The sequence below is a fragment of the Oryctolagus cuniculus genome, chromosome 1 (assembly GCF_964237555.1).
Source record: "Oryctolagus cuniculus chromosome 1, mOryCun1.1, whole genome shotgun sequence".
In the NCBI taxonomy this organism is placed as follows: Eukaryota; Metazoa; Chordata; class Mammalia; order Lagomorpha; family Leporidae; genus Oryctolagus; species Oryctolagus cuniculus.
In genome coordinates, this window is record NC_091432.1 from 1,439,394 (window position 1) to 1,458,099 (window position 18,706).

The window sequence follows — 18,706 nt, forward strand, 5'->3', positions numbered from 1 at the left end:
AGGGTGGGGCCGAGAGTGCACCTGCGGTCCCCATGCTTTGTCCCTGGGCTCAGGGGCTGCACTTGAGCAGGGAGGGGCCTCTTGCCTCACTCCCCCTCCCCACACCCCAGGCCACTCGTGGCGTCCCAGGTACAGGAGCCTGGGGCCTCACGCTGCTGGACTGACGTGGAAATTGGTCAGGCAGGGCGGGGTCGGGGAGCTCGCTGTTCTGGAGCCCTGGGCCCCCAGCTGCGAGCGGGCCCCAGCTCCGGCCGGCAGACCGCTCATTAAGGCCCTAATGACCCCTGTGTGAGCAAGAGGTGCTGACGGCCAGTGCAGGGAAATGGGCCAGAAACTGCAGGCTCAGCCCGGGCCGGCCACCTGCCGACCCCCTGCGGCCCTAATGGGCAGGGCGGGGGGCAGGGGAGACGGGCCAAGGACCATATAAAGCGCCCAGCCCTGCGGGACCTGCTGCACTCCGAGGTGACCAGCAGACAGGTCTGTGCCCTCGGGCCGGCCGGGACCCTGCACGGGGCGGGGGCATGCGGGTGGGTGCCTCCCTTGCTTTGGGGTTCAGCCAGCCTGTATCCTCCTGTCTCCCAGGTCATCGGCTCTGCACCATGGCTCCCTGGCCGCGCCTCCTGCCCCTGCTGGCCCTGCTGGTCCTCTGCAGACTGGATCCTGCCCAGGCCTTCGTCAACCAGCACCTGTGCGGCTCTCACCTGGTGGAGGCGCTGTACCTGGTGTGCGGGGAGCGCGGCTTTTTCTACACACCCAAGTCCCGCCGTGAGGTGGAGGAGCTGCAGGGTGAGCTCACACATGTGCAGGGCGGGCGGGCCTCCCCTCCCTGCCCCTCACGCACACACACATACGCACAGAGGCTCCCCGGGCGCGTCCTGGGGTCTAGCTCAGCGTTTGGGCCGAGCAGGCTCAGCTTCGAGTCCCGGCCACGGCCCCGAGGCCCACACGAGCTGCCCCCGGGGGCTGGCGTCCCCCTGCCCGCTACAGATCAGGGAGGACCCAGGCCTGGGTGTTGCGGGTCGGCCCCGGCCCCTCGAGCGGAGTAGGGGGAGAGGGCCGGGGTCCGGCCCCCCGGGGGGCTCCCCGAGGCTGGGGGCCCTGCTGAGCGCCGTCTTGTTCTCTCCCGGGCAGTGGGGCAGGCGGAGCTGGGCGGGGGCCCCGGCGCGGGCGGCCTGCAGCCCTCGGCGCTGGAGCTGGCCCTGCAGAAGCGCGGCATCGTGGAGCAGTGTTGCACCAGCATCTGCTCGCTCTACCAGCTGGAGAACTACTGCAACTAGGGGTGCCCCCCGCCCACCCCCGCCCGCGCCCCCCACGCCCCCCGCCCGCGCCCCCACCCAATAAACCCCTCCACGCGCCGCTAGTGTGCTGTGTGTCTGTGTCCCGCTCTCTGCAAGGTCCCCAAGCTTCCTCCTGGTTCATGGCCTCCAATCGCCCACTGCCCCAGGGGCCTGGGGTGCTGCCTGGGGAGGCTGGGCCATGCACGGTGACCGACAGCTGACTCCCCCTCAGGCCCCAGCGAAGTGTTGGTGGGGGAGAGAACATTCCAGAAACTTCTCCCACTTGGCATCAAGAGCTCTATTTTTCAGAGCTGTTTTCCGTGGCCCCTGTCGGGGGAGGAGGCTGCGCCGGGCAGGGGTCCCCTGGGGCCGGGATCAGCAAGGGGCAGGAGGCTGCGAGGGTGACCCTGGGTGCCACCTGCTGCCCCTGCACTGGACATCCCCAGCACACCTCCACCCCCACCCTAGCCCACAGCAGACACCCAAGGGACCAGCTAGGACGCGGCAGGGAGTAGTGAGGCCCCATGGCCCAGCAAGCACAGGGGGCAGGTTGAGGGCCCCCCACAGGCCTGGGTGGGCGGCCTGGGACCCTGCTGCACTGTCAGGGTCTCCTCCCCCCAGCTCGGCACTGGCAGGGGCCCTCAGGGCTCACAGGCCCTAGGACATGGCCGCCACCCTGGGTCTCGCTCCCAGGGGTCCTGGCACAAAGCCCATTCCTCATCACTGGGCAGCTCTGGTGGGCACCGGCCTGGAACCGACCGGCAGGTGCGTGAGGGCCCGGACGCTGCCAGGCTGGCTGCAGCTCCAGGGGTCAGTGGGTGACCCTGGTCACCCCAAGGCCTGGCTGGCCTACCGGCCATCTGGGCCAAGCCAGCCTGCACCTCTGCTCTAAGCTCTTCCTGAGTAGGGACCCGGGGTCACTGGGTCCCTCCCCTGGTCCTCGGGACCCCTCTGGGTCACCCCCTGCCCGTGCGTCCATGGGTACCCCAGCCAAAAGGCGGTGCCAGGGCCCCAGTAGGCCCCGCCCCTGCAGCGGGGGCCAGGGCTGGGCAGGTGGGTGGACGGCTGGACACTGGACCCGGAAGAGGAGGGGAGCAGGCGGCCGGGCCCAGCCACTGCCGTCCATGGGAACGCTCGGCCAGTCCTGTGCGCTTGGGCACAGGCAGGGGCTGCAGCCAGAGCAGAGGTACGTGCGCTGCCCGGCCCCTGAGGGCTGGGACAAGGTCATGGGCGGGTACGGGGGGACAAGCTGGTGCCACCCCAAGGCACCGGCACCCTCCCTTGGGGGCTGGAGGACAGGAGTGTGGGGGAGCAGCTGCACCCCGGGGCTGGGCTGGAGGGGCCGTCCCGACCTCACGCCCACCCAGTGCCACAGTTCCTGGTGGTCAGGGTCCTGGGGTGGCCACCCAAGGGGCAGGAGCGTCTCTGACCACCCTGGGGAGAGCCAGGCTTGGTGAACGGCCGTCATCCCTCCACACGGGGTGGGGGAGCCGCTCTCTCCGGCCCCCACCTTTCAGGAGGAACGGCTGCCCAGGGTGCCCTGGGCCAGCCTCCTGACCACACCAGCTGGGCCCAGGCTGGGCAGTGGGCACTCCCGGAGCCCCCGGTCAGCTGGCATGCAGACCCCGGCCGCCCCTCCCCAGCCTGCAGCCCCCTGGGCCCGGCCTCCTCCTGCCAGAGAGACTCTGGTGGTCGTCAGCTGCTTCCGAACTGTGGGCCAGTGGGGCTGAGAGAGCAGCTGCTGCCCAGGGCCCCCAGGTCCCCCCGGGCGGCCCATACCCACGTCCCAAGCAGTGGCCGCTCCAGCTTCCCGTGGGCCTACTCATGTTTCTGGGGATGGGGGAGGGGGAGCAGACCTTGAACCAGGACCTGGTGCGGGGTGCACAGCACGTGCCCACACGTGTGTCCAGGATGACGGCCTCCAGGCTGGCTCCCTGGGTTGCGTCTGCTCCTGGCACGGAGACACTGGCATCTCCCTGGCCCCTGGGCACTATTTGCCTTCTCTGGTCAGAGGCAAATATTTACTGTCCTCACCACTGTCCAGGCCCAAGCAGGCCTTGAGGGGCATGAGACGTGGATGGGGGGATGGGGTGGAGGGCTCGGGGCTGCAGAGGTCGGCCCCCTGCCTTTGTGGACCCCACAATCCAGTGTGGTCCAGCCCTGTGGTGAGCGAGCCTGCCCCGGGCCTGGTGGCTTCTTTGCCGAGGTGGCCGTGGACGAGGTCAGGCCCAATGCCAGCAGCATCTGTCTCCAGCCAGGCTGTGGGAGTCGGGGAGACCCCAGGGGGATCTGTCCAGCTCAGCCCCCAAGGGGTGGCTAAGAGCTGCTATTCACAGACGTGACCAGCAGAGGGCGCCAAAGTCTCACTTTTGAAGCTCTCCAGCACCCAACCCAAGCGCTGGCTGTGTGGGGCTGCTCTCCCACTCCTGGCCTCCGAGACCCCTGGGGGTCTCAGGACCGCCCTCCGTGGCCAGCCTCTCAGGGGGCAGGCCCCATGGGGACAGGTGGATGGAAGTCCCCAGTCTCTAATTCGCTGAGGCCTTCAACTAGAGGCTGACTCAGTATGGGAGACCCCCTACCCCATTACAGCCGAGGGGACCCCGGGCTGAAGGCTGGGGCAGGGAGCTTGTGGGTCACCCAGTCCAGGGGTCCCTCACCCTGCCAGAGCTGCAGTGGCTGCCGTAGCCCCCATTCTTATAGGAGGTGGGGTCTTTGGGGGCTGGGGTTTCTGGGCCCAGGAAGCCCCAGCCGGGCTCCAGCTTCGTGAGGCCTTGGTCTGTCCCATGTCCACTTCCTGCCCAGTGGGCAGAGCAGAGCGAGGTCAGTTCCGGAAAGAATGGGGTGGGGGCCGTCGGGGATGTGGGACCCCCGGGAACAAGAGGCCCAGGACGGCCCAGGACCCAGCCTACACCCCCTCCTGCCGATGGCTCTGCCAGAGCGGAGCTGGTGGGAGGAGACCCCACCCCACCTTGGACCCCACTTCCTGACCATCTCAGCCCAGCCCGGCCTCCCTGGGGCTGCCACAGCTGCGGGGGGCCTGGCTCAGCAGGCAGCGGGGGCCCTGCGGGAGCAGGTGCTGGGCCCACCCCACACTGTGGCACCTGGCAGCCTGACCACCTCCAGGTCCCAAGAGCACCTCGGGAGGGCGTGGTGGGCAGCAGGTGGGGGCGGGGCTTCCTCGCCTCCCAGAGGAGGGGGCTGCTCCCCAGCGGGGCCCAGCTGTGGGAAAGGAGGGGCGGGGAGGGGGAGCAGGAGGGAGGAGCTGGGGACTGAGGGACAGGAGCAGGCAGGCAGGGAGGCTGCCTGGAGGAGGCGTCCCACCGCTGTGTGGATCACCTGGGCGAGCGGCCACCGCAGCCAGCCCACAGGGCACTGGCCGGCCCCAGCTGACCGGTCTGCACGGCCACTGCAGCAGGGGCTGACGGGGGCAGATGGCAGGGCGTCCACTCTGGCCAGCACAGGGCTGAGAGCTGAGGGCTGCGCCACCCACCTGCCCGGGGGGCCCTGCACGCTCAGCCTCCTGCCTCGTGCCCACCCCCGGGGCCACTGCCCTGCCCTTCTGCCGGGCCACACGTGTCCACAGGAACCCTAGAGCTGCACCCACAGGTGTGCTGCCTGTGCGCACCCCTCAGCCAAGGCCACGAGACTCAGGTCTGCAGAGCCAGCCCAAGGCGGGGCTGGGAGGGGTGGCGAGGACAGAGACCCCTGCCCAGGCTCTGCCCCCTCCCCCCAGGTTTGCAAATCCATGCTGGCAGGGCGGGGCTGGGAACTTGCGCCTTCGGCTGTCTGCATCTGCCACTCCCTGGGGAGTTCATCTCCTGGGGACAGGGTCCTGCGCCTGGTGCTGCTCATTCAGGCCTCGCAGGCAGGAGGCAGCAGGTGCACCTCCCGTGGGTGTGGCCCTCGGGTACCTAAGGGGGGAGCACAGCCCGGGGCCTGAGCACAGGGGCCTCCTGGCGCGGATGGAGGAGGATGAGGTCAGCCGGCCACAGGTGCTCTGGAGTGGACAGCAAGGCGAGGGGCAAGTGGGGGCGGCCCCCTGTCCCCGAGCCTCCAGAAGCCCCGGCCCTGTAGCCCAGGCCTCTGCCCTGAGGTCTCATCCCTGCCCACAGGCCACGTGCCCTCTGGAAACTTCAGAGCCCCCACGGGGTGCCGATTAAGTAGCCATCGGGGTTACATGAGAAGAGAATGTTCCGGAGCCCGCAGCTGAGCGGCTGCAGGACGGTTTCACGCGGGGCTGCCCCCTACATCTCGGTGTCTAGCCTTGGCTGACCCCAGAGGGACCCCAAAGCGGGGTGGGGGGGTAGTGACAGAGAATCCAGGTGCACCTGCAGTCTGTGGCTGCACTTCCCACAAGTGGCCACCAGGTGTCAGGCTCGGGCCAGGTTTGCAAATCCGCGCTGGCAGGGAGGGGCTGGAAACCTGCCCGCGAACCAGGTTGCGCCCACAGCGCAGGGGTCTTGGGGACCCCGCCTCTGCCCGGAGACCCTCACGTTCTGCCCCCTGGTCTCGCAGGACACCAAACAGAATACAGCTCCCTCCCTGGGGGGAAGGTAGCGGCTTCAGGAAAGCAGCTGTGGTTTGGGGGTACCCCCCACCCCAGGCCCCTGGGACAGGAAGACACACAGAGGGGGAGGGGTTCCCTCAGTGCCCACCTGGTAGATGTGAAATGCCAGGACAGAGCCAAGCGCGAGGGCGCACAATCCACCTGTATCCCCCACCCTCAGGGCCCCTCCAATTGCAGCTCCAGTGCACCTGCTGTAATTCCAGATTTTGCCACCAGGTGTCAGCACGCGGCTGCTCCAGCGAGCAAGAGGCAGGCTTGGTCCTGGGGATTCCTGGGGCGCTCAGTTCTGTGCTGCGTTGGTGCAAATCCACACAGATGGGGTTCTGCTGTGTGGTGTCCCTCACTGGTGCTGGTGCACCCCAGTTTCTGTGCCTCCCACGTGTGTTTCCTGTAGGCCACTTGCCCCCACCCCGTGGAAAATCCCCAGAATGCCTTGTGGGGGCCACAGCCCACACACCCCAGGTCCTGCCCCAGTGGCTCCGTGGCTTCAGCCAAGGTGGAGGATGTGAGCCACGGGCTGCATAAGTCCCACAGAATCTCTGGGTCTGAACCTACCAGGATGGCCACAGGTGGGGCTTGGGAGTCCATAAATCCATAGAAGCTAATATTTTGTTTTAAATATTTATTTGAAAGGAAGAGTTACAGAGAGAGGGAGAGATATAGAGAGATCTTCCACCTGCTGGATCACTCCATAAATGGGCACAGTGGCCAGATCAAAGCCAGGAGCCTGGAACTCCCACATGGGTGCAGGGGTCCAAGCACTTGGCCCATTGTTCACTGCTTTCCCAGGGGTGCTAGCAGGGAGCAGGGTTAGGAGTGGACAAGCGCTATGCCACCACACCAGCCCCCAGGACTAATTTTTAAGTTGATAATTTTGTATGGCCTAAGCATGACGCTACAAATATCCAAATGGCCCATGGCAGAAAAAATAAAACAAAAAGTCTCCCAGCCCCAGGCACAAGCACGCAGGGTCCCAAGTTCCTGACAGAATGAAGTGGAGATGCGAGTCCAGTCCAGGGTGGAGCTGGTGTTCAAGCTACAAGTTTGGGGGTGGGAGGCCCCGTATCTGCAAAAGTTTGCTCTGGGGGAAGTGGGCAGCTTCCCCTGCATACCCATAGCTCCCTGCTTCCTGCATCTGGGGCCTGGGGCCATCCCTCCCCCTCCCTGGCCAAGTTGTCCCCCAAGGGGACAGTGCAGTGGCTCCTTGTTACTGGGCATCTTGCAATGGCCACTAGGGGTCTGTACCTGCTGCACCCTCACTCTCCTCCCCACGCCCCAGGCCTGACGCTGGTCTTCATGTCCCTGCAGTCCACTCCTCCAGAAGCCCAGTGTGGGACTCCCACCTGCCCTTGTGCAAAGGGATGGCTCCATGTCCCCTGAGTCCTGTCTGGGACACCTGCCCCTTTGGCCTGATTGGGGTCTCCCTCAAGTCTGTCCCCTGTTCTACCTGGTGGCCATCAATCCCTCTAGTTAAGAATGGGAGTCTAAGCAGGGGCTTGAATAACAAAAGGGACAGTGGAATCCCAGCCCAGGCTGGTAAGCTGGGCCAGGCACACGCACGGGGTGGTGGGGTGCAGGGGTACTGGGGTGCAAGGGTCCTGGGGTGTAGGGGTGCAGGGATGCAGGGTTAGGGGGTGCAGGGGTGCAGGGATGCATGGTGTGCTGGGGTGCAGAGGTGTAGGGGTGCTGGGGTGCAGGGGGTACTGAGGTGATGGGGTGCAGGGTTGCTGGGGTGCAGGGGATACTGGGGTGATGGGGTGCAGGGGGTGCTGGCTCTCTGGGAGCTGCCTATGTCTTTGCTCTCCCCCCTTGCTCTCCCTGCAGGCTAGGGGAAGAGGCTTCCACTTCCTGGGGGGAGGGGATTCAGTCCCATTGGGTGGTGTTTGGTCTGAGCCCTCCCTGGCCACTGACAGCACTGTGTGCATGTCTCATGGCAGCCCAGTCATTCCTGAAAGGCTGTGAACCCAACTGTCTTCCTACCCGGGAGTGCTGGTGCATGCCCACTTGCCCAGCATCTGGGCACCTTGCACCATGTGGACTGCAGGGGGCCAGGTTGGACGTGGCTGGCAAGCTTGCTGGTTCCCTGCTGGGCACTCTGCTGTGCAGAATGGGCAGCCATAATGGTTCTGTGCCACCATTGCACTGGCAGCACACAAAAAGTGATTTTTTTTCTGCTTATTCTCGAACCCGGCTTTTTTTCTGCTTAGTCCCGCCCCCATTTTACCAGTGCCACGCCCACAGACATTCCAGGGTATCAAGTGACTGTCACGTGCCACTCTGTGAGGCCCCACCCCCCCACCCCCCCACAGAGTCCCCTCCTCCTATCTAACACAGTGTTTCCGGTTGGTGCCCACGCCCACACATGCCTTTCTGGTGGGTGAGGGGTGGGCCCAGCCTCCACCCCCTAGGGCACAGTGCCCTGGTGTAGGGTAGGGCCACAGCCAGCTGTCCCAGCACTCCTAAGTTGGTGCGGAGTTCCCCAAATTTGGAGGGGCCCGGGGACAGGCGTGGAGGGGACGAGGAGGTGAGGGGACAAAACCGTCACTTCGGCTGGCATCCGAGTAGTTGCTGAGCCAGGTGGCAGACAGGCCATCCCACTGACCAGGCCCCCTGATCATGCACTCGCTCAAAATCCCCTTCCTCATCTCTCCAGCCTCAGCCTCGTCCCCTGCCGCCTCCTCCTCGGCGCCAGCCCAGCTGGAGGGTCCAGGCACTGCGGCCAGAGTACCCCCTGCTTTGGAGGCGCCTGCTAACACTGGCCCAGCCGGCGGGTCATCGTCTGGGCAGTTTCGGCAGAGAGTCTTGGGCACCAGCGACTCCCCGGTCCTCTTCATCCACCGCCCAGGAGCTGCGGGAACTACGCAGCGACTAGAGTACAGGTGAGGGGCTCACCTTCCTGGGCACCCCCATGTGTGTGAGACTTGTGTGCCTACCCACGGTGGGGCTGGGGCAACTGCCAGGGTCCTGGTCCCGGAGAGAAGGGAAGAACCCCTGCTGCAGGAGACCCAGGCATGGTGGAGAAAATGAGTGGGGAGCAAAGGGGGTCCTCATTTGGAGGGAGGGGGCTGTGCCCAGCCAGAGGAGCCACCAGGCAGATGGGGAGGGGTGGGGGCTGCCCTGCCTTCCTGAGGGGGAGCCCCTCGGCTGTCTTGGGGAATGTGAGAGGAAGGGTTTTTCTGTGTGTCAAGTTTCCCCTTGCTGCACCCCACCCACCAAGTCCCAAAGACAAACAGGAGGCTGTGCAGCCGGGCTGGAGCCCAGGCTTTCTAGAGCAGGTTGGTATTGGTGGGTTTTTTTATGTGTTTTATAAACCATCTGAAACGTAACACTGCCCATTGCCACGGTGCCCCCCACCCCGTGTTCCGCCGCTGCTCCCTGGGGAGTGTATTCATGTGTGCCCAGTGCTACCCTGCAGGCTTGGACCCCCCCCCCACTGTGTCCTACACGGTGCAGTGGGGAGGGGGCTCAGGTCCCCGGGAGGCCCAGCCACCCCCACCCTCAGCTGTCCCTTATTTCTGCCAGGCCCTCCTCGCTCCCGTCCAAGGGTGGATGGCTGTGGTGCGGAGACGGAGACTTTGCTGCCTAGGGCCATGGTCCCTCCCAGCAGGCCCTGTGTGTGGGGCCCTGGCCCAGTGCTCTTGGCAGAAGCCCACCCCCCAAGTAGGCAGGGGTCTTGGCACTGGCACCTTCCCAGACATGGCTGCCAGGAAATCTGGCCCCACAAGGGCTTCTGAACCTTTTGTCCCTCCTGTGTCATTTGGAAAGGGGCAGCCAGGCAACAGCAGGAGCAAGAGGGGGCCCGAGCCCTGGCAAGGTGACCCGTGGCCCCCTCCCCCACTGAGCAGTCGGGAGCGAGCCCTGGGGCTGTGCGAGTGTGGTCATCTCAGAGGCACCTTTGTGTTTTCCCTAGGGGCCGAATAGTCACAGCTGAGCTTGTGCGTGAGGAGGCGGATTCCAGCCCGGAGCCCCAGGGCCCGGCATCTCCCCCCGCTCAGCCCCCAGTCCAGCCAGTGCCCCCACTGGAGACCCCGCAGGCCAGGGCCACCCGAGAGCCCAGCCCTGAGGTGAGCTGCTGTGGCCTGTGGCCCAGGCGTCCCCACTCCCAGAACTGAAGCCGGCAGCCAGCCCCCGTCCCAGCCCTCAAGAGGTAAGCGTGTCCCGTCTGGCAGGGCACAGGTGTCCACAGCAAACCAGGAAGCATGCAGGGGTCTTTGGCCCACACAATTTGGGCTCCCCCATTTAACAAGGGGCCAGCCCAGACTGAGAGACTGGGGGCAAATTCAGTCCCGGGGTCGGCGTTGGCGTCCTTAGCAGGGTGCTCCTGTGTCTCTTCCCCGGGGGCTCTGGGGTGGGCACGGCGGGTTCCACGTCGCCTCTGCGGTGTCCCAGGTCCTCAGAGGAGGGCTCCTGGGAGAGGAACAAGAGCCAAGCTGTCAGGGCGCGAGCAGCCTGGCATGGAGATGGACGCTGAGGGAGGAGGACGGCAGCAGGGGGAGGGGAAGAGCCCCCCCAGCTGGGCTGGAATCCGAGCGCCCAGGGGAGCTGGGCTCAGCTGGGAGTGTGAGGCCGGGGCCACCCTGCCAGGCTGCAGGGCTGTGGGGCCTCAGGCCGGTGGCCTGGCCCCTCTGTGTAAGTGGAAAGGGTGAGGCTGCAGTCACACTTCCGCCGTGTTCTGGAAGCCTTGGGGTCTCCTGTGGGTCAGTGCGTGGGGTGGGGGGCAGCTGGAAGGGCCTGGGCCACAGCTGCCATGGACCCGCGTGGCTGGGCAGGTGCAATGGACAGACACTGGGTTGGGGGAGCGGAGGCTCTGGGTACTGGGCAGCAGGGTTCAGGGGGTGTGGGCCTGAGTCCTGGGGCCTGACCCGCCAGGGACAGGGACCCCACGCCAGGCCTCCCGTGGAGCCTGTCGGAGGCAGGTGTCCCCGTCCAGGCTGCTGTGCCCACCCGACAGAAACCACACATGTTCTTCCCCAAGTGGCTTTAGTTCAGACATACGGTGAAACTGAAACCCCAGGGAGCCCAGCCTGGGTCCTGCCCTCCCCTGGCGCCCCCACCCCAGCCCGTACCTACTTGGCTTTCTGTTTTATTGATCGGCCCTGGGAGGCTCCTGCTGCAGCGCCTTGGTGGTTCCGATTCAGGCCGTCGGTGCGGGGAAGTCCCAGGGGCACGTCCCTCCCGCCACGCGGAGCCCGCGTGCGCCCCTGAGGCCGGCGCCCCGCGAGGGGCGCATGAGAGGCGCAAGGGGACCCTCGGAGGAGGTCGGAGCAGGGTTTGCACAATGCTGGGCTGGGCCCCAGGGGGCGGGGGAGCGGCCAACTCCGAGGCTGCGCTGCTGGGGTTGGAAATACGGGGACAAGAAGGCCCCACCACCGGGCAGGGCAGGGCAGCCGGCTGCGGCTGTGGGCCCGGGGTGCGGGCCGGGCTCGGCGAGGGCAGTCGGGCTCCCAGGCACCTTCTGGCCGGGCTTGGGGGCTGCACAGGGCTGGGGCAGGCCTCCCAAGTTGCCTTCGCTGGGAGCTGAAATTCCTGGAGCGCAGCCCCAGCTCCCCGGGAGACCCCAGCCCCTCCACATCCCGGGGCTTTGGGGAGAACCCTGACCACCTCGGGGGGCCGGAAGTAGGGGGAAGGTCAGGCAGTGGGGGAGAGCCCAGCCAGCTCGTCCTTGGCTGGGGGCGCGGCCTGGCCGAGGGGCTTTTTGAGCCTTAGGGTGACCCGGAACCGCCCCAGCCTCCCGCCAGCCCCTCCAGCCGCACTTGTGACTAAATAAGGCCAGGGCCCAACAGGCGGCACCGCCTGCGCGCCCCCCACCCGCTGGCCCGCCCTGGCAGGGGCCCAGCAGTGCCCTGGAGGCTGGGCTGTGGGCACTCCAAGGTGACCTCAGCCATCTTCCTACCTTGCTCTGTCCAGGCGCATGGCAGGGCTGGGCAGAAAGCAGCGGCAGGGTCCCCAGACGGCTCCCAACCGGAGAAAAACCCACCAAGGCCCTGAAACAGGGGTCTTGGCCCAACGCGCCGTCCACGTGGGGCTTGGGGAAGGTGGGATAGTGCCGGGGCAGGGGGGCCTCTGTCCAGCAGCCAGCTCAGGGACCCTGGGCGGGAGGGAGAGGGGCTGGGGCTGGGGTCTGGGCCACAGGCAGGCGGGCGCGTCTTCCCCGCTCCCCACCCCACATCTACAGGTCCCCCTTGGGGTGGGCAAGGGCCCAGGCTCCCTCCCCTGCTCCAGGCTCACCCCAGGCGGGCGGGAGGGCCAGAAAGCCAGGGAGTCAGGGGGAGCCGGCAGAGCTGGGGCAGGGGGAAGGGGGCGGCGGTGGGTGGGGGGAGCCGGGCCAGATGTTCTTGGAATGGGTCTCGGGGGTGATTGATGCCGACTGGAATTCGGAGGGGGAACATTCCCCACGTGCCTTGTGCTCTGGGTGGAGAATGGGCTGGTTTTCATGCTGGTGTTGCGTGTGCATATGTGTGTGTGTGTGTGTGTGTGTGTGTACGTGGGGGGGGGGTGTCTCCCTGTCTTGCCCAGCTCATGTGAAGGAACTATCCCAGCCCTGCCCGGGTCCCCACACCTGTCCAGCAGCATTAACCCCTGCCTCCCCAGAGTGTCAGGCCCCAAGACAACCCCACACTGGAGTGAGGGTGCTGACAATATTGCCCACCGGTACCTGCCCCAGGACCCCCTCCCCACCATTCGGCTGCCCCTCCTGGCGGCCCCACACCCCGCAGGCCCCCTGGGGCTGCCGCTTCACACCCAAAAATGCCTGCTGCAGAGCCTTTGGCCTTAGTTGCCAGCAGCCGCCGCCCCGCCGCCCCGGGGCGCGCTAGCAAAGCGGCTCCTCCCTAACATCGGAAAACAGAAAACGAAAGGAGGACCCCCGCCAGTCCAGCCACCTGCAGTCCCCCTCGCCTCTCTCGCCCCCCACCCCCGTTTTCCTCCTGTTCTCCTCATTCCGGCCCTTCTTCCACGTTACCAACAGAAAATTGGTTTCGTCGCTATTTGGGGGCTGGCGAAGGCCGGCGCGGCGCGCGCGCGCAGCGCCCGCACGGGCTGGGGGCGGCCGCCGGGGGTGCCCCGGGCCCCCAGGCCGAGCCAGGGAGGAGCCTGCCCCCGGCGGCGGCCCGGCCGCGGCTTCGCCTAGGCTCGCAGCGCGGAAGCGCGTGGGGCGCAGTGGCGGCGGGGAGCCCGCGGGCGTCCTCGGCGGCGGCCGGGCGGGCGGCCGACAGCCCCTGAGCCCCTGGAGCGGCGCCCCGGCCGCTCCCGGGCGGCCCCAGCGCAGGCCGATTCGGCTCCGGCCGCCGCCAGGGAAGCGCTCTCGGTGGCGAGGAGGGCGGACGAAGGGAAAGCCGGGTGGAGCCGCCCGCGCACTCTCCGGGAGCCGCCGCAGCCGCGCCAGTAGCTCGCGTCCCCCGGGAGGGCGCCGCTGCTCCTCGGGCGAGGCCCCGGGCGCGGGCGCGGTGGGTGCCGGCGGCCCGCACTTCCCCGGCCGCGGGCACTTGGTTTCCCCAGGGTAGCGCGGCATCTTCGGGCCCCCTCCAGCTCCAAACACAGACACGTACATGTATCCGTATTTTTTTTTCCGGGGTAATGGTGAGCCTTGTTTCCAGGTCGCCCACACACATTGAGTGTTTTTACAGGTCCCCAAAATGTTTTGGGCATTTATTTCTACACACTTAAAACACACACGCACCCGGCTCCCTCCCCCTGCCCCAAGAAACCCCCCGGATTTAAACCCTGCGGCTGGTTTTTGCTGGGCCCCAGCTCCCACGGTGCAGCCGACTCCCAACCCCGCTAAGACTTAAACAACAACCCTTAGCCGGCCAGTTCGGCTAACTCCTCAAATCTCGCTGAGGGCTTCTCTGGCATTTGGGGATTGTCCCCCCAAATTCTGGGTCGTAACTCCAGGATATCTTGGGCTCACCAAGGCCCATTCTGACCCTCTGGGCCCTGCTCCCCAGGCGCACCACAGCTTGGGGCACTGTCCACACATCTCCCCGTGCCAGCCGGGTGCTCTGTCACACTCTGGGCTCCAGGTCGGAGAACCCACCGAGCAGGCTTCCCGGGACCCTGCTCCACGCAGGTATCCGTGCAGCCTGTGCAGCCCCTTTCTGAACTGTGAGCACACAGAGGACAATGTCCCCCACGGTCCCCAAGACTCAGGGAGCGCTCCCCCTGCCCTCCCCGCCGGGGGTCACCACAGTCATTCCCACCCAGGGTTCTAGAAGCTTCCCGGCCGCTCGCAGCCTCTTTAAAATGCACCTTGTGTTCCCGGCGGCCGGAGCACCGGGCAGTTGCACTTTAAGCGCCGGTGACCCAGGGTTCCCAGGCTGTCCCCAGATCCCACACGGTCTCCACGTGCTCGGGGGCGCGTGGTGCACAAGTGGACAGAGCCACCTTCTCGAATCAGGCTCCGGGGTCAGGGTCTGAGGCCCCACAGCAGGACATTTTGAATCTATAAAAATGCCCCCAGCTCCACTGTCTCCCGGATGAGAACCTGGGCTTCCGAAAACTCGGAAGGGAATCCCTCCTGTGTGTCCGTGCTGAGGGCTCGGGACCAGGTCACTGGCGTAGCCCTAGGGGCAGAGAGGTGCGGGGTCCCTGTCACTCACCCACACCGACACCGGGCTCCAGGAACGCTTCTCACAGGCACGCTGCACACAACTCCGTGGACATTCGAACTCCAGGCCCTAGAACCTAAAACCGTTCACCACCCCCGGAAACTTAACATTTTCCTGGGGACTCCCAGTCCCAGCCCTCAAAAAGAAATTGAGATTTTTTTTTCTCACAAAACAATTGAGCTTTTATTGAGCACTGATTTATAAGTCTCCTGTCTGTATGACCCCCACCCAAATCCCCTGAAACTGAGGCAAGGTTGCGTGGGCCCCAAGGCACACTGGAAAATCTTGCTGGGTCCCAGGCACTAAAGACCTGGGTCCCACAAACGCCCCAGCTGCTAACCAGTTTCCACAAGACGCAGGCACCAGCGATTTCGCACAGCCCCCAAGCGTAGGGTGTGTTCCCCCAGGGCCCCCAAGTGCAGAGGCTGCCCAGGGGGGCCAGATCGGACTTTTCCTTTCTCAAGAAAAATAAACTAACTGAAGTCTTTCTGAGAACTGAAATGCTGAAGGACGCTGGTTTTCTGTCCGGGTCCCAGCCTGTGTCCCCCAGAATTTAGACCCCTTGTGAAACACACAGCTGGGCTTCCTAACACCCATGCAAGTCGTGACCCCCACTTCCCCGCAGGAAGGCGCTGGGGTCCCCAAAGTGTGGCGTTGTTTGTCCTGTCCCAGGCTTTGCCTGCTCGGCAACGTGCGCCTACCTTCAGGTGGAGAATTTTCCTTTGGTTCAACCAAAAAGCCCACCCCCACCCCCGCGTCGGCCTGGGGTTTCCTAGGTGCCCCCCCAAGCCCAGCGGCCTTGCTGATCACGATGCCCCCGGGCGGGGGCAGCGGGGAGGGGGTCGCACTGCAGACTCGGATCCCAGTGTCCCCGGCGGGCGGGCGGGCGGAGGCAGCCTGGAGCCGCTGGCTTCCTCCCTCAACGTGGCCGCCCAGGAGGGTCGAATTTTGTAACTGATCCCGGTTCCCACAGTAAGCCGAGTCCCTGCCGGCCCCCCTATTCGGGACACCCGCTCGCTGTCCCGCAAATCACGCAGGGTCGGGAACCGCGACCCTGAAACGTGGGCATTGTTCCCGGCGCGCGGCGCGCACTGGCCGCGGGGCCACTCCGCATCTCCTTCGAAGCCCCCGCGGCGGCTGGGACTTGGGGATTTTTTTCCCTCGTGCTCCCCAAGCCCAGTCGGGGCGACAGCGAGCGCGGGGCCAGTGCGTTCCCCGCGTGCGGTAACACAACTGGGCCTTGCCCCCAATTCCCCCCAAATTTGGGCATTGTCCCCGGGACTTCCAGCGGACTGGGCGTTGCCCGCGGACACTGGGGACTGCCCCCGGGGTCCTGCTCACCTTCAGCCGCGTCCACCGCCCGCCACACAGCGCTCACCCGTCCTCGGCCCCGGCTCCTCCGGCAGCCCGCAGCCCCTCGCACGGTGAGCTCCCCGCCGCCTCCGCGGCCCCGACCCGCGCCCGCCGCGGTCCCTAAGCGGGCGGCCACTGTGGAGGCCCACGCGGGGCGCGGGGATCGGCTGCGGGCCGGTCGCTCGGCGGCGACCGCGCTCCCGCAAGCGGCCCGCCCCGAAACCCGCGCCACTCTCGTTGGCCCTTTGGCAAGGACTCCGGGAGTGGGGAAGGCAGCCCGGAGTCCCCGCCGCGGGGCCCGAGGCGCTCCTCGCCCCGGAGGCACGGCGCCTGCAGCCTGCCGGGCTGGGGATGTGGAGAGGCGCGCGCCGAGCGCGGGCCCAGTGATTGATGGTGGAGCGAGGGCGCGAGCGGGGCGCGGGTTTCCGCCGCCGGCGGCCCCTTCCCTCTGCAGGGCGCGCGCCGCAGGGGCTGCGGGGGGCGGGAGAGGTCGCGGGGCTGGAGAGTGCCTTTGACCTGAGGATCTCGGCGGCGCAGCCTAATGCGGTCCACACTCGCCAGGAGCCATGGTTCCCCTAGACCCCCAAATTATCGTGGTAGCCCCCCGGGGCTGAGCCCACGGCGGCGCAAGTCCATGGCACCGAGAACGCGGGGGCCATTATCCGGCTGCTCTGGGTGGGCCCCGAGGGCGAGTCGCTCAGACGCACGCCGCAGAGCTCGGCCGTGCAGGTAGGACTCCTGCCACGTTTCTCGGGGCCCCCGGGTCTGACCCGGATTTTCCGCGCGGCTGGGCGGCTTCCCCGGCGCCCCGCACCTGGCGGCCGCTGCCGGGGCTCCGAGCTCCCGCGCGGCACCTGGGGGCGCTCGGGATCCGGCTGCCGCTCTGGACGCTGCGCGGACCGCTCCGCCCGCCCGGGCAGGTGGTGGCCGCGCGCTCTGGCAGGCACCTCCCCGCCCCTGAAGTCCCCCGCGGGGACCCCCGGCTGGGCGCCGAGTCACCTGCTTCCGAGGGCCCCTAGGGCGCGCCCGCTGTCTGAGACCCCCGCCGCCGCCAAGGCCAGGGCGAGGGCCCGGGGTGCCAGCCAGCGCAAGGCACTGTCGCACCCCGGAAACCCGGCACGGGCCCCCCGAATTCTCTGAAAAGGAGTCTAGCGATTTCGCCCGCATTCGGCGCCTCCCCGCCCCCTCCCCACCACCCAGGGCCTGGTCCCCGCATACCCCGCGGGCGTCCCTCCCCTCCCCCACCGTCGCCCCCGGGGGCTCCGGGGGCCCCCCAGCCCGCGTTCCCCGCGTTGGCTCGAGTTGCGGGGGCGGTCCAGGGGCGGGGCGAGGGCCCCGCGGGCGCCCATTGGCGCGGGCGCGCGGCCAGCGGGGCCCGAGCGGGCGCCGAGCCGCGGGGCGGCGGGCTATAAGAGCCGGGTGTTGGCGCCCCCAGTTCGCCTGCTCTCCGGCGGAGCTGCGTGAGGCCAGGCCGGCCCCCGGCCCCCCCCTTCCGGCCGCCCCCGCCTCCTGGCCCACGCCCGCCCGCGCTCGGCCCGCCAGCGCCTCCATCCGGGCTGGCGGCCCCGCGTCGACGCCGTCCGCCGACTTGCTGCTGACTCCCGCCTCGGGCGCCGTCGGCGGGGCCGCGCTCCGCCGGGCCTGCGGACCCCCAGCCGCCGCCGCGTCCATCTACCTCAACGCCCGTCCCGCTTCGCCGCAGGCGGCGGCCCCCCCCGCAGGCAGTCCGGCACGCAGGCCGCCGGCGTTGTCATCTCCCCGCGCTGCCCCTCCCTGCCCTCCCCCGGCGTGCAGCCCGCGGGCCGCTCTCCGTCCACGCTGCGCCCCGAGCGGCCCCGGCGCCGCCACCGCCGCCTTCCCCTGTGAGGCCCGGGCTCACGACGGCCGAGGGCTCCGTCGGCCCACACCGAGCTGGGTGCCCGCGCGCCCCGGGAACCTTCTCTACTCCGCCCCCCCGTCGCACCGCCCCCGGACCCCCGACGTGGCGCCCTTTCCTCTGCTTCTCTTTGCACCCCTCCCCTCCTCTGCCTCTCGCCCCGGGCCCCCCGACTTCGCCCGCTGCCTCTCCTGCGCTCCCTCCCGCCCCCACCCCGCACCCGAGCCTCGACGCCCGCCCCCCTCTCCAGCCCGCCCCCCCACCGGCGCCTGCCCACGTGGGAGGCTTTTCTGTTCTGTTTCTCTCGTCGCTGTCCTCGTCCCGCTGTCCGCCTGCCCGCCTCTCGCTGTCCCATCTCCCTCTCTGCCCTCTCTTCGGCCCCCCCCAGCTCTCGTTCACCCTGTCTCTCTCTCTGTCTCTGTCCCCCCCTGTCCTGAGTACAACAGCTGACCTCAGTTCCCGACGCCCTTTCCCCCCCGAAAAGTGCGACATCTGGCCCGCCCCAGCCCGAAGACGGCCCGTCCTCCCCCGACGACACGCGCAGTCCCGCCCCCCGCGGAGCCATCCCCCCGCCAGGCCCCGCCGCGCATTCGGCCCCGGCGGCGCGGCCCGAGCGGCGCTGGCAGAGGAGTGCCCGGCAGGAGGGCCCACGCCCGCTGCTCGGTCTGCCACACGCAGCAGGAAGGTGGGCGGCAGCGTCCTCGGCTTCCAGGTAAGCGGGCGCCGCGCTGGGGCGGGTGCGGGCCTGGGGGAGCGCGCACGGGCGACTTCCTGGTCGGCGAGCGCGCGCGCCCGTGTCTGTGTGTGTGTGTCGTGTGTGTGTGTGTGTGTGTGTGTGTCTGTGTGCGTGTGTGTGTGCGCGCGGGATGTGGCTGCAAAGGCGCGAGCCGGGCCGGGCGCGTCCCGTCCCCCCACCCCCACCCCGGGGTGCTGCGTGATGGGGAGGGGGCGCAGAGTCGCGAAGCCCGCCCACCTTGGTATGTGGACGCGGTGCCAGCGAGACCCGGAGAGGGCGGCTGGGTGGGCG

The 18,706-nt window shown here is 67.7% G+C and overlaps 1 protein-coding gene and 1 non-coding gene across 2 annotated transcripts; one reads left to right on the plus strand and one right to left on the minus strand.

The window, feature by feature from the left end:
- Nucleotides 1-583: 583 nt before the first annotated feature.
- On the plus strand, nt 584-1,356 carry INS (insulin). The gene is given in 2 exon segments (NM_001367056.1): nt 584-786; nt 1,132-1,356. Coding segments are annotated over 2 exon segments (333 nt in total). The 5' UTR covers nt 584-599; the 3' UTR covers nt 1,278-1,356.
- A 7,760-nt stretch (nt 1,357-9,116) lies between these two features.
- Nucleotides 9,117-14,588, minus strand: LOC127486285 (uncharacterized). Its single transcript, XR_011384340.1, has 3 exons — nt 14,442-14,588; nt 10,915-11,932; nt 9,117-10,251 (listed from the first exon to the last, which is right to left on the minus strand). It is a non-coding gene; the product is annotated as an uncharacterized protein (transcript).
- Between the last annotated feature and the right edge of the window lie 4,118 nt (nt 14,589-18,706).